Genomic DNA, 18,483 nt, shown 5'->3' with positions numbered 1-18,483 from the left:
ACCCCAACCATAAACTGTTCTGGCTACTACCATGTGGGAAATGATACCACAGCATAAAAGTCAAGACCAGTAGACTCTGGGACAGCTTCTTCCACCAGGCCATCAGACTGCTTATTTCATGTTGATGCAACTGTATTTCTATGTTATATTAACTATCCTGTTGTACACTATTTATTATAAATTACTATAATTGCACAGTGATGTAATGGAGATGTAAAGTTTATTACTCATGTATTTGAAGGATGTAAGTAATAAAGTCAAAACTGCTGTCAATACTACCGCGTGTGGATTGACTAGTCCCTTATGAAGCCTCAGCATTACATCCTTCCTTTGGTATTCTAGTCCTCTTGAAATGAATGCTAACATTGCAGTTGCCTTTCTCACCACTGACTCAACCTGCAAGTTAAACAATAGGGAATCCTGCTTGAGGGCTTCTGCATCTTCTTGCACCTTTTTGCAGATGGAATGTTGTATACATAATATAAAGGTTAATGCCTTTATTTCCTAATATACAATATTCCATATCCACTTCTTTGCCCATTCCCTGAGTCTCTCTAAGTCCTTCTGCAGACACCTGCTTCCACAACACTGCTTGTCGCTCTAGCTATCTTTATATCCCAGCTCCCAACTCCAGATACTTCTGTATGGAGTGATCTGTCTAGATACCATGGAAAAACAGAAGCTTTCCACACGTGTGACAATAATAAATCAATTACAAATGAGCATTGCTTTTCCACAATATTGTTTGCTTTCCAGAATCACAGAACCTAATTAGTCTGCATGTTAATCTTTATAAAGTATTCTTGGATTGCTACAATGCTGGCAACTAATACTTATCACTAATTGTCCTGGAGAGGGAGCTACTGAGGTGCAACACCGAACTCTGATGTTTGTGCGGTGAAGATAATGCACAGTGTAGGGAGTTCCAGGATTTTGATACATCGATGATGAAAGATAAGTAACTTATTTCCAAGGCTGGATGGGGGTGTAACTGCGTTGGAAACCCGTGGGTACTTTCTGCCCTTCTCCCAGCCAGTAGGGGTTAGAGCCTCTGATGGGTAACTGTAATGCATCTTAAAGATGTTACATATTGAAGCCACAGTGTGGAGGGACGAACTAATTATGCATATTAACTATTTCACTAAGGTTTACTGTTAAACAATGGCTCCAGAAGTTATAGTTAGCTGCTTTGCTCATTCTCACTGAGTAAATTTCAGTGTTCTTGGGGATTTCGGGAATCTACTTTTCACTCTTCCTCTGTCTCTCCCTTTCTTCCCTTTTATGGATACATACACCTCTACCCCCACTCTCTTTCAGCCTCCTTCCCTATTTTTACTGTCCCTTATCCGAAACGGCCCCTCCACGAATTCACTCCCCCCACCCCCAAGCTAACCGCACTCCCCTCTTGTCCGGGCCGGCCCGGCTCCGCTCTGCTGCTGACGTGTCGCGGCGGTCAGAGCGCTTGCGCCGTCATCCAGCGCCGCGCAACATGGCTGCAGTGCTGAAGGAGATGTGTCTATGGGCGCTGCTTGTCGCTGCCGTCAGCTCTGGGCAGAAGCTTTTGTCCGATTTCAAACGCTGCCTGGACGAGGAATGCAGCAGTAAGTAACCTGTTTTGTAAACAACCCTTAGGTTCTGTTTTAATTAATTAACAACAAGTCACGAACAGAAAAGATGTCCTAGGCTCCAACTGCTGACCTGTTGGCAGCTGCAGGACACCCAAAGCATCAGTCTGAACTTTATTGGCTGCCTGGATGTTTTGGGAATAACGAGGTCGGCGAGCGCCGAACTCTTCAAACCACGGGAGCTACCTTTGGACACATTTTATCACCTCATTGAAAGCATATCAGAGGTGTAAATTACTTATAATTATTGTAATCTAAACATAATTAGTTATCATATCTAAAATATCAGCTCTTTCTTCAGATTATTGCTTTGCCAAAGATAATGATGCATTTGTTGTTGATGGAGTTTTCTAACTTCAAACATATATGCAGTTCTAAATCTGGTTTCATCTGGGTAGACTCAAGAATTTTAATTGATTTATTCATTCATTGACAGCGCCACCCACATCCTGTTAATGTCCGCATGTGCTGCGAGCCCAGACTACCATTTGGAAGTAGGCTGGTGTATTTTCCTCACGTAGGAGGATCAGACAACCAGTTAGAATTTTGTGATTCTGTAGTTTGCTGCTGGTGGTTTATTTCAGGTTTATTTAATTCCTCAGCTGGTAGGAGTGGGATTTGAGTTTGCGTTATAAGTGTAAACCACTGGACACCAATCAGATCATTTAACTATTGCACTGCTGGTAAAATAAATTAGCAAATTTCCATTCCATAACGTGAGGAAGTGCCAAGACTTCCCAGTGCACTGCAGTGGTCAGTGGTACAAGTTGTGGTTCAGTGTGCAATACTCTCAAGTTTATTGTCACCTGACTGTCCAGGTGTGTGTGTGTTTGTTTTTTTGTTTGTTTATATATAATACAAACTAAAAGAAACAAAGTTCCTCTAGACAATGGTGCATCTACAAAATATATATCGTACACAGCACGTAAAACAAGGTGTTACTACAGTAAGTTAAATATAATTCCAGTTGCAAGTAGTGTGTTGCACAAGTAGGCAGTACAATCAAAGGCTCACTGTCAGAGTGATGAGATTGTGGTGGTGGTGGAATATTCATTAGAGCCTCATAGTTTGAGGGAAGAAGCTGTCACCCAGACTGGTAGACTTACTTGGTCCTGATGCACCTGTACCTTTATCCTGATATTAGTGGGTCAAAGAGAGTGTTGGATGGGTGGTGGGGATTCTTATAATGCTCCCCATAAATGTCACAAATAGTGGGGAGGGAGACCCTGGTGATCCTCTTGGCAGCTTTTTACTATCTTCTGTAGGGTCTTGTGTTCCGATGCCTTGCAGCTTCTGTACCACACAATGCAGTTGGATAGGCCACTCTCGATGGTGCTGTAGGAAGTTGTTAGAATGGGGGTAGGAATCCTTGCACACCTCAGTCTCCTCGGAAGGTGTAGACATTGCTGAGCCTTCTTGACTATTGAGGAAATGTTGTGTGTCCAGATCAGACTCCATAATGTGCACACCAAGGAATTATGTGCCCTTCACTCTCCATGGCAGAGCCATGGATGTGCAATGGAGTGTGGTTGACCTGTGCCTTCCTGAAGTCCACAATCAACTCTTTTGTATACATTGAGTTTCAGGTTTGACAAGCCTCTCTGGAGGCTGATGAGGCTGGCCACTGTTGTATCATCAGTGAACTTGATGCAGTTTCAGTTGGGTTTGGCATTGCAGTCGTGAATCAGCAGCGTGAACGGCAGCGGGCTGCGCGTGTGGCCCTTGGGGAACTCCAGTGAGTATGATGGAGCTGGTGGTGTTGCTGCCAACTGGGGTCTTTCATCACAACATCCAAGATCCAATTACAGAGAGGGGTGAGTCCCAATGAGGACAGTTCACCCACCAGCCTCTGAGAGATGATCATGCACTCTCCTTCCCCTCTCACTCAGCAGGTTGTTATTTCGAGACTAACTCCAGACCAAATGTATTCCTGCTGCTGTTTCAGTTATTTGGCCCGCCTTGTTCCCGAAGAAGTCTGGTATTGCTTCTTTCTGAGTAAGTTTCTCTATACATTGTGTGAGGAAGCCCTCTGGGATGCACCACATAAATGCTGCCCACTTCAAGCAACACACATAAAAGTTGCTGGTGAACGCAGCAGGCCAGGCAGCATCCCCAGGAAGAGGTACAGTTGACGTTTCGGGCCGAGACCCTTCGTCAGGACTAACTGAAAGAAAAGCTAGTAAGAGATTTGAAAGTGGGAGGGGGAGGGAAAGATCAGAAATGATAGAAGAAGACAGGAGGGGGAGGAATGAAGCTAAGAGCTGGAAAGTTGATTGGCAAAAGGGATGTGAGAGGATTATGGGATGGGAGGCCTAGGGAGAAAGAAAGGGGGAGGGGGAAACCCAGAGGATGGGCAAGGAGTGTAGTGAGAGGGACAGAGGGAGAAAGAGAGAAAAAATATAATAATAAATAAATAATGGATGGGGTACGAAGGGGAGGTGGGGCATTAACGGAAGTTAGAGAAGTCAATGTTCATGCCATCAGGTTGGAGGCTACCCAGACGGAATGTAAGGTGTTGTTCCTCCAACCTGAGGCCCCTTCGCACGCTGAATGTTCAGTTGAATTGAACATTGAAATCTTAGCACCCTCCTATTTTCACAACTACAAGCAATTTCTTGACACATTTGCTTCTCAAGTTCCCATTGACTATAATATAGATCTACTGATGGTCCATAGATTATTCCCTTCTGATATTCAAGTTATACTTAAATACCCTCATTATATGGTTCCTCAAGAATATCCTCTCTAAACACTGCTGTTATGTGTTCTCTTATCTAAAGGGACTCCCCTCCAATCTGACCTGTTTCTCTGTCGCATCTGTAGCATTGGTAGCATTGATCTGCCTTTCAGTCACATTTCTGTTACGGCCCCAGTACCCTAGTCCCTAGAGGTAATCTATGTGCTCAGTTTGTCTCCCCCTACCTGTTAAGCTAAGTGCATTGAAATATCTGCAATTTGAATCAGAGGTCTTGTCTGCCACTTATTGTAAGCATAGCTATCCTGTTTGCTAGGCTTATACTCTTTAGTTGCTGCACATACCCTGTCACTTCACTGACCTCACTCTTGAATCCCGCCTGCTGCCAATTTATTTTAAACCTTCCTTGGTAACAAGGGGCAAATTTCCCCACTAGGGTATGGGTCACCCTCCGGTTCATGTCAACCCATCCCTCTTGAACAGGTTTCTTCAAATCCCGGAAGGGATCCCAATGATCCAAGAACCTGAATCCCTGCCCTCTGCACCTGCCCCTCATCCATGCATTCATCTGGCTTATCTTTTTGTTCCTGGACTCACTAGCTTGGCGCACCAGGTGTGACTTGGAAGTCCTGCATTTTAATTTCATCCTTAATTTCCTATAGTCATTCTGCAGGACCTTGTCCCTTGTTCTGCCTGTGTCGTGTGTACCAATGCGTCCAATGACTTCTGGCTATTTATCCTTCCCCTTAAGAATTTTTTGCAGCTGGTCAGAGATATTCTTGACCCTGGCACTTGAGCAGCAACACACCATCCTGGCATCTCTACTGCAGCCACAGAAACTCTGCCGTCCCTTCTTAATCAGGTCTCCTATCACTATTGTCCTGTCTGACTGCACCTTTTCAGAAAGAGTATAAATAGTCGGCCCACATCTTTTCCCCACGTGGGCAAAATGTTTAATTTTAGAGGGCATGGATATAAGGTGAGGAGGGATAATTTTTTATTTTTACTGAGTGCTTTGTGCCTGGAATGCACTGACAGGGATGGTAGTAGAGGAAAATATGATGGAGGCATTTGAGGGCTCTTAAATTGGTGCATGAATATGCAGAGAATGGACAGAAGTGGACAGTGTGTCAGCACGGTTGCCTAATTACTCCAGCACAACATTGAGGGCTGTTCCTGTGTTGTACTATATTCTACGTTCTGTGTCTCCCCCGTTCCTGAGAGATGGTTCCGAAGCAAAAGTGCCACAGATATTCTCTGCATAATTCAACATCAGTGTCATCCTGAGTATTGAGGCTTTGGTTGTACACACATCGGGCAGGCTGTGTCATTCGCATGCCTGGAACCAGACTCCTGAATCAGACATTCTGTTTTGAGTTCTATCATGGGAAGAGACGGCCAAGTAGACAGAGGAAAAGATTTATGAAAGATGGACAAAAGACCGCAGGTATTAGAATCTGGAGCAACAAACAATCTGCTGGAAGGACAGAGATCAGTCTGTGGGAGGGGAAAGGAATTGTTGATATTTTGGGTCAAAACTACAATGGGACTTGGTCTTGTCCTGATGCATTGTTTTTGATTTGAAATGTTGATAGTTCCTTTCCCCCAAGAATGCTGCCCAACCTGCTTAGTTTCTGCAGCAGATTGTTCATTGCCAATGATTTACAAATCTGCTTAAAATCTCCTTGAAGAAATGTAATATCCCCACTGACCTTTAGGAACCTCTAGCCCATTGTCCTTCAAATTGGGGAAGGAGCCTTCAAGATGATATCGAGTACCCTGAGCCCCTGCATCAGGAGAACACAGAAGCCCTGTGTAAGTGGTAGAAGGAATGCACCAGCTCATAAACCGCCCCCACATCCCCCCACCTCCCAGTCCATTAGCCACATTTGCCCCATGTGTGGAAGAGTCTACAGCTCCCACCTTGGCCTCACCAGCTATCTGAGCACCCAGTGAACTAGTGAAGCAAGTCATCCTCCTTTCTGAGGGACTGCCCAAGTAACGTTCTCACTTTCTTTTGAAAGTACCCAGAATTGGATGCAATATTTTTATTGTATTTGAACCATTGTCTTATGAGCAGGAGACACAAAAGTCTGTAGATGCCGGTATCTGGAGTAACATACATAATGCTGGAGGAACTCAGCGGGTCAGGCAGCATTTATGGAGGGAAATGGGTGTTCTTATCAATATTGTTACTGTCTTATCAATGTAGTTGTCCTGTTTTTTTTAAGAGCGAGGAAGAGGTGTAGGAGCAAGCTTCTTGAGCCTGCTTTGTTGTTTACAGAATGAGTCTACCTCGGCAAATGACTGTTCTCTAAGGTTTTCAGATGCTGACTGAATCACTCAAATTGGCCTTGAATAAACTTGTCTGAGCGTGCATGGATTTCTGGGATAGAGAGAATTCCAAAGATTTGCAGATCCCTGAACAAAGAAATTCCTTCTCTCTTCACCGGTAAATGGTTGACCCTTGAACATGCAGCTCTACCCCTGGTCCTGTTTCTGCAGCTTGAGGATGCAGCCTTCTAATATTTACTTGTGAAACTCTTTTGAACTCTTGTATATAAAGCTTTTGTTTTGAGCTCCAGAACTGTCCTGTTTTCCTCAAACTCATTGTAGCACAATATCAGTAATCAATTAATCTTTCCTCCAAGCAACTAGATCCTCATTTAGGTACAGGACTGTCCTGTGTGAAGCCTAGGATTGTGTAAGTTTTATTTTTTAATTGTTTTCTCAACTATTCCTACTACTTACAGATATTTCTTTATGTTTGCCTCTGTACCCCTTCCCAAGGTTCTGTTCCTGTGGCCCTCTTAAAACTGATCCACCCTATAATACTGGCTCTCCCCCTTCCTAAAGAAAGTATACCATTTACAAAGTGCACAGCAGTTAATCACCCAGGCTACTCCAGTGAAAGGTCACCGAGTGTTTACCAGCAAGGACAAGGGCAGCAGGTGTAGGGGAACACTACCATTCCAAGCTGCATACCATCCTGAATTTGTAATCTATTGCCATTCCTTCACTATAACTGACTCTAAATCCTGGAACTCCCTCCTCAACACCTTCACCAGGAGGGATGAAGTAGTCCAAGAGGGGGACTCACCCCTCCACCTTCTCAAGGGCAAATTGGAATGAGCAGTCTATGCTGGATATGCGAAAGATGCCCAGATACTGAGCACCAAAAAAAAACAGAACTCATGGTTATAACAAACAGTAAAAACCATGAATGTGAAAACTTCCATCTTGTCTTCTCCTGAGGTACGAAGGGTGATAGGGATAATTTGGAAAGATTTTGAGGGAAGTAATTCAGGTTGTAAATTTTATTTAAAATCAGATTGATATTTGAGTTGGTGTGGTTATGGAAAACAGAGTTTAAGAAAATGCTCAGAGGTACAACCTCTGGGTCTGAAGGAGTGGAGATGGAGGAATGGAGTTTTGCAGCTCAGAAACCTGCCCTTCAGACTATCATGTCTATGTAGACCTATTTTTGTCTCTCTAGACTAATTTCATTTGCCTGGATTAGGAGGGTGCTCTTGTAAGTGTTGCTTATTTGTGTCTGTCTAAATGTCTCTGAAAAATATCTGATTGTAAACTTCTAAATATCAACCACTCTGTGTAAAATATAACCTTGCCCCTCAAATTCCCTTTAGAACTCCTACTTCTTGCCTTAAACCTATGCTTTCTTGTTTCTGATACCCCTGCCATAGGGGAAGAAAGGATGATCTATGCCTTTTTGTAATTTTTATAAATCACTTGGCCTCCTAAATTCAAGGAAAGATTTGATGGAGATATTTTTCATTGGGAAATTAATTGAGTTCAACAGGGTATTTTAAAATACGAAAGCCTGGATAGGAGACCATGACCTTGTTTAGCTTTCAGAAAATTCAGGAGCTCCTGAGGCATGTGAATCAGGGAATTTTCCTCCTCAAATGAGGTCCACAGAAGGTAATGGCACTTGTCCATCACCACACTTGTGAGCAGCTGATTCAAAGACTGCACCATAGGAGGAGATTATTTTGTCTGACTGACCATGTCTGTGTATATGCTTGTCTTCCACACAAGCAGTATTCACCCTGCTACACACAGAGCTGCTTTGGCCACTAACCTTGTCCGTGTCTAATCTTATATCTGTATCTCCATGTTCCTAAATCGAGCTGATCCAACTTCCTCTTTGTGTGAACTACCTCCCTGAAATCTTTCCTGTAATTTTGTTCTTCTTTAAAAATTGGCAGATCTCCACTCCTGCATCACTTCCTCATACCAAGCACTATGTGATGATGTGTTGTAACTTTACCATTGGCTGAACATACAGTTGTTTTAAGCTCAGAATCATGATTCTTCAGAGAGGAGAATTTGCCCCAGGCTACTTTAGCAAACATGATGAGAGAGTCTGGGTAATGTGTGGATGTGGTAGGGTGTGACTGGAGGGTTAGAGATGGCATACTTGGAATGTATACACACTGAGGTTGTGGCAGCTATGGCTGTGTGGAGGTATTAACAGGACAAATTGCGCAAGAGGGGGATGTTGAGATGCTAGGTTGTTAGGGAAGTTAGATGTGGGGGTGTTGCAGGGGTCATAGGTGGGCGTTTTTTTTATTAAGAAACTTAGAGTAGTTCAGGTGTAGGGATGGATAGTGGAGGGGTGTGTGGAGATGATGGTGGTGGAGGAGGGAAAGGGGCTCTGATTGTATTTTGCTCTGAAATTCTCTGCTTGTCAAAATATCTGGAATTGCATGAACATTCCTTCAAATAGTTTCTCCGTTTGTGATGTTGTTTTTCATGTCGTGTGGATGTGGCCTTTTTCCAAGTCCCAAAGTCAGAGCCTGGGCAGATTCCCTTGATACAGGCTACAGAACTGAAGGAAATGGTGTTGCCTGTCTCAGCTGCTACTTCTGCAGGAGAGCTTTCTGTATAATATTATCTGACCATTTATTTCAGTGTTGTTTGTGGATGGAGTCATATAACCAGGAAACAGGTCCTTCAGTCCAGCTGTTCCATATGACCAAGATTTCCTTCTAAGCTAGTTCAATTTGCTTGCATTTGGTCCAGATCCTTGTAACTACAGTGGATTCCGGATAATTGGACAATCGGTTAATCAGAACAGCCATTTATTTGGGACAACTCTTAAAGACTAAAAACTAATTGAGAAAATAGCCTGGATTCCCTCCATTTATTTGAGACACTATGCTGCTTAATTGAGATAGGAACTGCTTCCGAACAGTTTCTAATTAGTGTTAGTTGCGTGCACTTGTCTGGCTGTTAGACACTACACAGTGCTTAGAGTGAACAGTTTCTAAAATAATGTCAGTTGTGTGTGCTTGTGTTATGTTATCTATTTGGGTCAATGGATGCTAATTCAAAAAGCAGTGATTTTTGATACCTTTGCTTTTTTTAAACATTAAAACATTTCCAAGGAAGTGAGTTCAAGGGTTAACCTTTTATAGGCAGTACAGTTTGTCAATGACAGTTGGCAAGAAATAAGCAGTAAGACAATTCAGAACGGTTTTGCTCATTACAGTTTCAAGCACTTAGGTGTGGAGATGCCAGAAACAACCAGAGTGAAAATGAAATGATTTCATGACTTTAAGTTAGGAACTATGAAGAATTTTAGGCATTGGCAATCACCTTCAATGTTAAAATGAACATGAAGATTTGGAGGATGCAATCATTGAAAGCATTGTATCAGAACAGCACAGTGGGAAATATGAAGACGAGGAAAATGATGATGATGCATCTGAATGAGCTAGTGACTACACAGGATGGCAGGCAGTTTATTGTTGGATTACGACATTACTTCATGCAGGAAGGCAATGAAGGAAGTCGACTACCTGCACTACGTGTCTGCATCGATTTTGTTCATTTACAATCAATCAAAAGCACCAGCAGCCTCCACTGAATGAATTCCTCTGTCAATAACTGTGAGGAATGAATACACAAATATATAATATGTTGTATTATTGGTGGTGGTCTAATTTGTTCTGTCTTTCATTTAAATTCATAAACTGTTAAACAGTAGTTTGTCTTTTCTCAAAGGTTCAAAGGCTCATTTTATTATCAAAGTATGTATACAGAATAGAACTCTGGAATTTGTCTTCTCCAGATAGCCATAAAATACAAAAAACCATGGAAGTTGTTGAAAGAAAAACATCAATCCTCTGCCCCCCCGTCCTTTAGTTGTAATCTCCCCCCCCGCATAAAAAGAAAAAGAAACAAAAACTCACAAATCCCAAACCCCCCAAGTCCTCCCTTGCATAAAAAGCTAACAGATGGAGAAACAACAACAGGAACATCAAACTCCAAACCCCCAGCCCACCAATCAGCAAGAAGAAAGAATGGATGAGAACACGAGAAAAAACATAGAATTGAAAGAGGCCAATATGAACTACAGTCCAATCCATAAATCTCAGAATTTCAATAACATCTCCCAGAGCATCGGGTCCCACCATCTGAGGGCAGTGCCTCGAACCAGTAGCGCCTCTGAGGGCAGCGAACTGGAACCACTGGCCCCTTCAAGGGCAATGACACAAACCAATAGCCCCTCCGAGGGCAGTGACATGAACTTGTGGCTCATCTGAGGGAACAGACTCAAATCACCAGCCCCTCAGAGGACAGCAATGTGAACCTTTTTAACTATTTCTATAAAACTTTAGCTAACCGGGGCAGCCACTTAATTGGGCCAAAATGTACTAGTCCCAGTGTGTCCTAATTAACCAGAACCCACTGTATATTCTATCCATGTCACTATCCAATGTAACTAATGGACTGACCTTAATCATTTCCCTTTCATACATTGATCACCCTCTGGATGAAAAAGGTGGTCCCTCAGATTCCTATTAAATCTCTCCCCTCTCACCTTAAATCTATGCCCTCTGGTTCTTTATTGCCGACCCTGGTAAAGAGATTGCACTTTCACCCTATTTTTGTCTCTTATGATTTTACACACCTGTGAGGTCATCCCTCATTCTCCAATGCTGCAATGAAAAACTCACAACTTGCTGAATCTCACCCTCCATAACTCAGTCCCTCGATTCTTGGCAACATCTTCATAAATTTCCTATGTTTATTTTAGCACTTTTCCTATAACAGGATCAACATCTTGCTGAGTGCGAACAGAGAAATGGTGGGTGGGGGAGGTGGTATGGTAATTTTCTTATACAGGCCTTCCCCAGTAACAAACAAGTTTAAATTATGCAGATGTCTATAAGACAATTTTGTCCATGTGTCAGAAGATAGATAAAAAGGAGTCCTGATGTCGTAATCATATCTCCATTGTATTGTAATGAACAACAGCAAAAGTAAACAAGATGATAAAAAGAACAAACTAAAAGTGAAGGGAGAGAGGAAACTAGTTCTGTTTATAGAATAAATGTATGTACATGGGTTAGACATTTTTTTATAATATGGGAACTCATTTGTATGGAGGGGTATCTATAAGTTGGGTTTTCTTAACCTGGAGACATTTGGAGCTACAATCGTGCCGGCATTTGAAAAGTATTTAATTGAGTGTGTGTATTGCTTCTGGTTATCTGGAGCTGATAACAGCACCATAAAGAGGACGTTTATTGTCAGAACATATGAAAGGGAAGTAGGAGTTGGCTGCTATGCCTCTCACACCTGCCAGTCTGTGAGCTAATAGCTGACCACTTTTCTCAACTTAATTTTCCTGCAATGACCCAATATCCTGAGATTCTCCTATATTCAAAAACCAATTAATTTTAAAATATAATAGGTTCCGATTAATTGGGCTATTGGTTAATTGGGATATCCACTTATTTGGGACAACTCTTAAAGAACAAAAACTATTCGAGAAAATTGCAAGGATTTTCTTCCTTTATTTGGGACACTATGTCACTTCATTGGGGCAGAAGACTGTTGCCTAACAGTTTCTAACTAGTGTCAGATGTGTGCACTTGTTTGGCCGATAGACGCTACACCATGCTTAGTTCAAACAGTTTTTAAGTAGCGCCAGTTGCATGCACTTGTGTTTTTTTAAAAAAAGTGAATTTTGTCACTGATAACGCGAGAGGAAAGCAGAAAGACAATTCAGAACCGTTTTGCTCACTGTGATTTCAAGCATTCAGGCTTGGAGATGCCAGAAACAGCTGGGAGTGAAAATGAAATGATTTTGTTATTTCAACAAGTTAGGAACTATGAAAAATTTGAAGGTATTGACAATCACCTTGAATGTTACAATGAAAATGAAGATTTGGAGGATGCTATCCTCGATAGCTTTGTATGAAGGCAGTCCATTATCTGCAGTAGGTGTCTGCGCTGTTTTTGTTCATTTACAGTTAATCAAAAGAATGCAGTAGCGCACAGGTACATTGGATGAATCCCTCTGATAACAATTAGGAACTAATACACAGTTTTATGGTACTGAAGTAGTATAGATATTGTTCTGAGTTGTTCTGTTTGTCATTTAAATGCATAATTTGTTACTCAGTTAAACAGTAGATTGTCTTTTTTTAAAAAAACTTTTAAACTGTTCCCATGAAACCTTGGCTAATTAGGGCAGCCACTTAATTGGGCCAAAGTGATCTGGTGTCGATGTGTCCCAATTAACCAGAATCCACTGTAGTGTAGAAAGTCATAAGGACTGTAGGTGAGGTACTTAATTTGTTTTCCCCAGGATTGGGGAATCACTAAATATAGGGCATAGGTCTAAGGTGAGAGGGGAGAGATTTATTAGGAGTCTGAGGGGCAACTTTTCCCAAGAATACCTTTCATGAACCCCTATCTCCAACCTCCTTCCAGAACTAACAGCAGTTTTTCCCGAAACCCCAGGTGCTGATTTAAAAATGTTTTCTGTATTTCCAACAGGTGGTAAGTAAATGTACTGAATGATTGAGGGGGTTAGAGAGGACGGAGAAGTCTTTTTGTCCATTGGGTGAGGTGGGAAGTGGGTGGTAGAGACAGGTTGAGTTGGGGAATGATTTTGTCTGTGGGGATGGTGGGGAGAAGTAGTTGGGGGTCTGATGGATGAGGTGGTTTGGGGAGCTACAGCTAATTATTTTCCATATCTTCCAGTGCTGATGTGTCGTGGTAAAGCTGTGAAGGATTTCGTGGGTCCTGACTGCCGCTTCCTAAAGTTTAAAGCGGGTGAAACCATTTATGTGTATTATAAATTAGCAGGGAAGAGAAATGACCTCTGGGCTGGAAGTGTGAGTAGTGTTTTATGGCTGTGTTTCTCTGTGTATGTGTCTGTCACATTAAATACCCTTTAACAAGGCCTGTTCGCTCTGCTCTTGCATCGTGAAAACTTGTTCTGATGCTGAGAATTGTGGTTTCAACCCCTAATCCAGGACAAGCACCTGAGCTCACTGCTGCAGTGTTAAGAGTCATACAACATACAAAGGCCATTGGCCCAACCCATCTCTATTAATCCATTTTCTACCACTTGGCTCATTGCCTTCTCTGCCTGAGCAATTCAGTGACAGTCAAAACACTCCTTAAGTATTCTCTGTGACACCGCTTCCAATGCTGTCTCTGACAGCGCATTCCAGGTATTCTGGGCAAAAAAAAGTCCCCCTCAGGTGCTTTCTAGATTTCTTGCCCTTACCCTGAATCTATGTCCTTTACATTTATTTTTCTGTGGTAGGGTAGACCACAGGAAACTTCTCCTTATCTATGTCTCTTATTATCTTATATTCAGTACGTCAATCCCATCTCTTTTTCAGGGAGAACAGGCCCAGCTTCAACAGTCTCTCCTCATGACTGAATTGCTCCACCACAGCGGTCGGATCTCCATTTAATTTCTGACTGTTAGGGTTCTTCCAGGAGTCAAACATGGAAAGCCGTCTTCATTCCAAGTTTCAGTTTACTTTAAAGTACAGATGAACATACAAATACTAAGCAAATTAAATAAAGAGCTGAAAAACAATTCTAAGAGGGGAATTAAAGGGTGTACGACAAGGAATAAAAGAAGGTGCTTCTGAAAAATCCATCACTTTTATAGATAAGGCATTTCTTGGTGATTAATTAGTTAATAGGCTATGTTAAAAAATTATATCATGTGAGTAATGTGCTAACACCTAGCCAATGAAAGTTAAAATATAAACCACTATTTTAGCTGTTCTACCGCTTCCTGCCAGTGAGTGTGAAAATTACGAGTTTGTTAAAAAGTACAAATCTTATTAAAGTATTATTAAAGAAACAGTAGTTTCCAACATTTCCCCCCTTTTGATTCAGTAACAGACCCTAGCAGAATCACATTAAAAAATTCAAGGTAATCGCTTTTAAACAAACACAAAAGCATGTAGACTATGATAATAATGTTCAATGAAAATGTGCAACAATTGTATTTGGTCTTAAAGTCTTTCCACATTACTTGTCTTAATCTGGAGTCACTGTAGCTTGCTTGCAGTGGCTGGCATGTATCCACTTACTATTACCTTCTACCTTAACTGCTGAATTGGTAATTAACAGTACTTGGTAAGGATCTTCCCACTGAGCTCCCAGGGATTCCTTACGCAGTTTCCAGACTAGGACTCACTGGCCAGGAATCAAGGCGTGTCCTCCTTCCGATGGACCACTCCAAGCAGCAGAAACCTGTTAAAAAGCAAACTGAACAGACTGTGTTAGTTTTGCACAATAATCAACTAAACTATCTGACATAACATGTACATCAGCCTCTCTCAGATCGAGAGCTCCTGGTAGTGATGTAGGTTGTCCCGTTACCACTTCAAATGGTTTCTGTTTTGTTTTCTTGTTTGGGGTTGTCCTGATGCTGCATAAAACCAAAGATGGGGCTGTAGGCCGTGGTACACCTTCCTCGTGATACGTAGTCAGCCGTTGTTTGATAATGTCATTAATTCTTTCAACTTGTCCTGATGACTCTGGATGATTAAAGACCATTCCATGTTCATCAGTCGACATAATTTTTGAGAAACACTCCCAGTGAAATGTGTTCTTTGGTCAGAATCGGTTTGGTAGCTTTTTGTGCTGGGTTGGCTTCCACCTTCTTGAAAATTTGCCCTCTATTAGTAACACATCCTTGGCACTTCGGTTAGGTAATATAGTCCACTTGTAGATGTAAAAATGGATCAGGTGGGGCAGGAGTACTTAGTTGAGGTAGCTTCTCCGTTGAAATGGGGTTTATTTTCTAGCATGTCATACATCTCTCAACCGTTTGTTGAGTTTGCATCCTGAACTTTGGATTCCACCACCATTGCAAGAATCTGCCGATTATCGTTTGTACTCCGATGTGTCCTAAGGAATGTATCTGCTGCGCCAAGTAAGGAAGCAGCTCAGCCGGGGCCACCAGTCTGTCTCTAGTGCCTTATTACCATACTCAATCGTCATTTAATAACTCCCCATTTTCCATCCAGTACTACTTTTCTTCATTTGAACACTGATGTTGTGTTTCTCGAACATCTCACGTGTTCGTCTGTGACAGTGTTTCACCTGGCTTCAGTTACCGGGTTTTCTCACATTTCTTTAATTTTCTTTAGTCCTTCTTTCGCTGCCCTTTTTGCAGTTTCATCTGCAAATGGATTTCCACAGCTTTCCATTGTGGTCACTTTAGACTGACCTTTACATTTTAATACTTCAACTTCTGGTGGCAGGTGTATGACTTCCATGAGTTTTTGTACTCATTTGCCATTCTTGATTGGCGTTCCCATGGCTGTGAGACATCCTTTTGGTCCTGATAAATTTCCAAAGACATGAACAACTCCAAAAGCAATTTGAGAATCATGTACATATCACTGGACAACAAAGATTTTGCTTCCTGAATACCTGAATATCTTATGAATTTGGGGCTACTGATCATGAAAATCACCATGAAATTTCCCTATCACGCACCATTTTTTGAAATCACTTGTGTTTATTATTTCAGTTCATAATATGGTTTCTATGGTTTCTAATTAAAATGTTGCCTACAATGTAAGCTGGAAATTTTCCTATCTTGTCCAGGCATGCTTAGGCAACGTGGCTGCTGCATGGCAGGACAGGTTTTAGTAATAATTATTGGGTTCAGGACTATAAGGATGGAATTTGCTATCACCAGGCACAAAAATTTCTATGAAGGATTTTGATATTTGAGACAGGTGCTTCCCAGAATAACTGATGCCAAGATTAAGGAAAGCATTTTTGTTGGTCCACAAATCAAACAGGTCATCAATGACAGTCAATTTGAAGAATTTCTACTGGGACCAGAGAAAATCACAAGGAAGGCATTCAAGGAAGTAGTTGAAATTTTTCTCAGCATCTACAGAGCACCAAACTACATGCAGCTGGTTGAAAGCATGCTTCAAGCATATAAAACCATGAAATACAACATGTCACTAAAGATTCATGTTCTGCGTTCCCATTTAGACTTCTTCCCTGCAAATCTTGGTGCTGTTAGTGACGAGCATGGTGGAAGGTTTCACCAGGACATTGCGGTCATGGAGAAAAGATATCAGGGCAACTGGAATCTATCACTGCTGGCGAATTATTGTTGGACATTTAAGCGAGAAGCCTCAGACACTGAATACAAATGAAAATCATTAACAGAATATTTTTAACTTAGTTGAACTATTGCAAAGCATCAGCACCATTATGCAATTAAGTACATTATATTCAATAAAAGTTAATTTGTTGTTTCTCCAAATTCCTTTGTGATACAAGTAGTCTGAAATTATATTTGTGTTCATCTTCAAGCAGTCTATCATAAACAAAAAAATTCTGAGGAAGCAACACTTTTGAAAAAATTTGTTGTCCAGTGTATTAGCTGATCTTCCTTCTGCTAGTTTACAGGCTTCAATTAAACCTTTCAGTTCTGCCTGTTTTGCAGAAGTACTAGGAGTCATATTTACTGAGGCTATCACTTCATTTTCCATGGCAACAGCCCAATCAACCATTCAAAGTACTCTCAATGGTTGAGGAGCCATCAATGTACAGAATCAGATCTGGGTTCAACAAAGGCATTTCTTTATGATAATTTGCATCTCCTTGGCATGTTACAGTTCTTACAGTCACGATCATCATGGTCTTCCATGTCTACTGACAACAGTGTATATAATCCGTCTGATTCTTGTTCTGTTCCTGCAGACGAAGGCTGCAAGGCCTGGCCTAGTCATTTTTGCAACATTGACAACATCTTCATTACAGTTGTTATTTTACCCTGAAATTATGCCGTCCTGTCAATGTTTTTCCTCATGAAGCAGGGGGTTCATCTTGCTGTTCAGGTTGGTGGTGAAGTTGATATCAAATGCCAACAAGATCTAGCCCAAAGTCCTCGTCTCCCACATAATTTGCATCAGCTGGAGATCATTGACCAATCTATACTGTGCTTATTCAGATGTTGATATCCGCTCCTTTTATTTGGCACGTTGTTCCAATTCACTGTAGGAAACGGAAGTTTCCCTCCAATTTGCTTTTGCTAGCTTCACCATTTTGGCAACATCTGGTATCGAGGCATCTGCGAAAGTCGACTTGAAAGGGCCATATATAGCTTCTTCAATATTATCTTCATTTATTCCAGGGACTCCTGAGTAACTGAGACAAACTGTCCTATAGCAGTTTTCGTATTCAGAAACATCCTCCTAATATTTGTTTGCAATTGACCACCATCTTCGAATCTGTCTGGTTTCGGGCTTGTCCCTCCAACCTCGTCTTAATTACTTCCCAACCAGCTGGTAATTCTGTCTATCCTCTCCTATATTATCTTCAACTCACCATGTCAACTGATTTATTTTCTGAGATGTAAAATTTGATGCCATCATATGGATGCAATTTATATATATTCTTAATTAGTTGAAGTTTAGCCTAAGTCTCTAAGCTTCCTTTTTTAGGATGTAGGACTTCCCTGGACCATTTATCAATTTTTTCCAGATCTGGTGATTGCCTCCTGTTTCCTTTCATAATCTCTATCATCAGCCTTGCGTGTTTTCACTCCCGCCTGTAAGGAGTTTGTATGTTCTCCCTGTGAATGCTTGGGTTTCTGTTTCCTCCAGGTGCCCCAGTTTCCTCCCACAGTCCAAACTACGTACCAGTTGGTAGGTTAATTGGTCATTGTGAATTTTCCTGTGATTAAATCAGGGGACTTCTGGGTGGCGCAGCTCAAAGAGCCAGAGGGCCTATTGCACGATGTAGCTCAATAAGTCCTGGGGCTAGTCTTCCCATGGCGCCAGACCAATTACTTCATTACTGTCATCATGTCTTCAGCCACTAGAGGTCTCTAGT

General features: G+C 41.7%; 1 protein-coding gene across 4 annotated transcripts in view; it reads left to right on the top strand.

Annotated features, from left to right (window-relative positions):
* The first annotated feature begins 957 nt into the window (after positions 1–957).
* The window catches only part of mia3 (MIA SH3 domain ER export factor 3), a 114,796-nt gene continuing 97,270 nt past the window's right edge, over positions 958–18,483 (top strand). For 2 of the 4 annotated variants that reach the window (XM_072248389.1, XM_072248381.1), the window contains exons 1-2: positions 958–1,601; positions 13,345–13,478. In XM_072248389.1, the coding sequence (XP_072104490.1) occupies positions 1,490–1,601; positions 13,345–13,478 (246 nt within the window). In that variant the 5' untranslated portion in view covers positions 958–1,489. Of the gene's footprint in view, positions 1,602–3,232; positions 3,361–13,344; positions 13,479–18,483 lie in introns of those variants that run through there. The other 2 variants (XM_072248397.1, XM_072248405.1) reach the window with 2 other exon arrangements.

Source organism: Mobula birostris, chromosome 2 (assembly GCF_030028105.1).
Source record: "Mobula birostris isolate sMobBir1 chromosome 2, sMobBir1.hap1, whole genome shotgun sequence".
Lineage (NCBI taxonomy): Eukaryota > Metazoa > Chordata > Chondrichthyes > Myliobatiformes > Myliobatidae > Mobula > Mobula birostris.
Note: the sequence above shows the minus strand (reverse complement) of the source record. Positions and strands in the feature narration are given on the sequence as shown.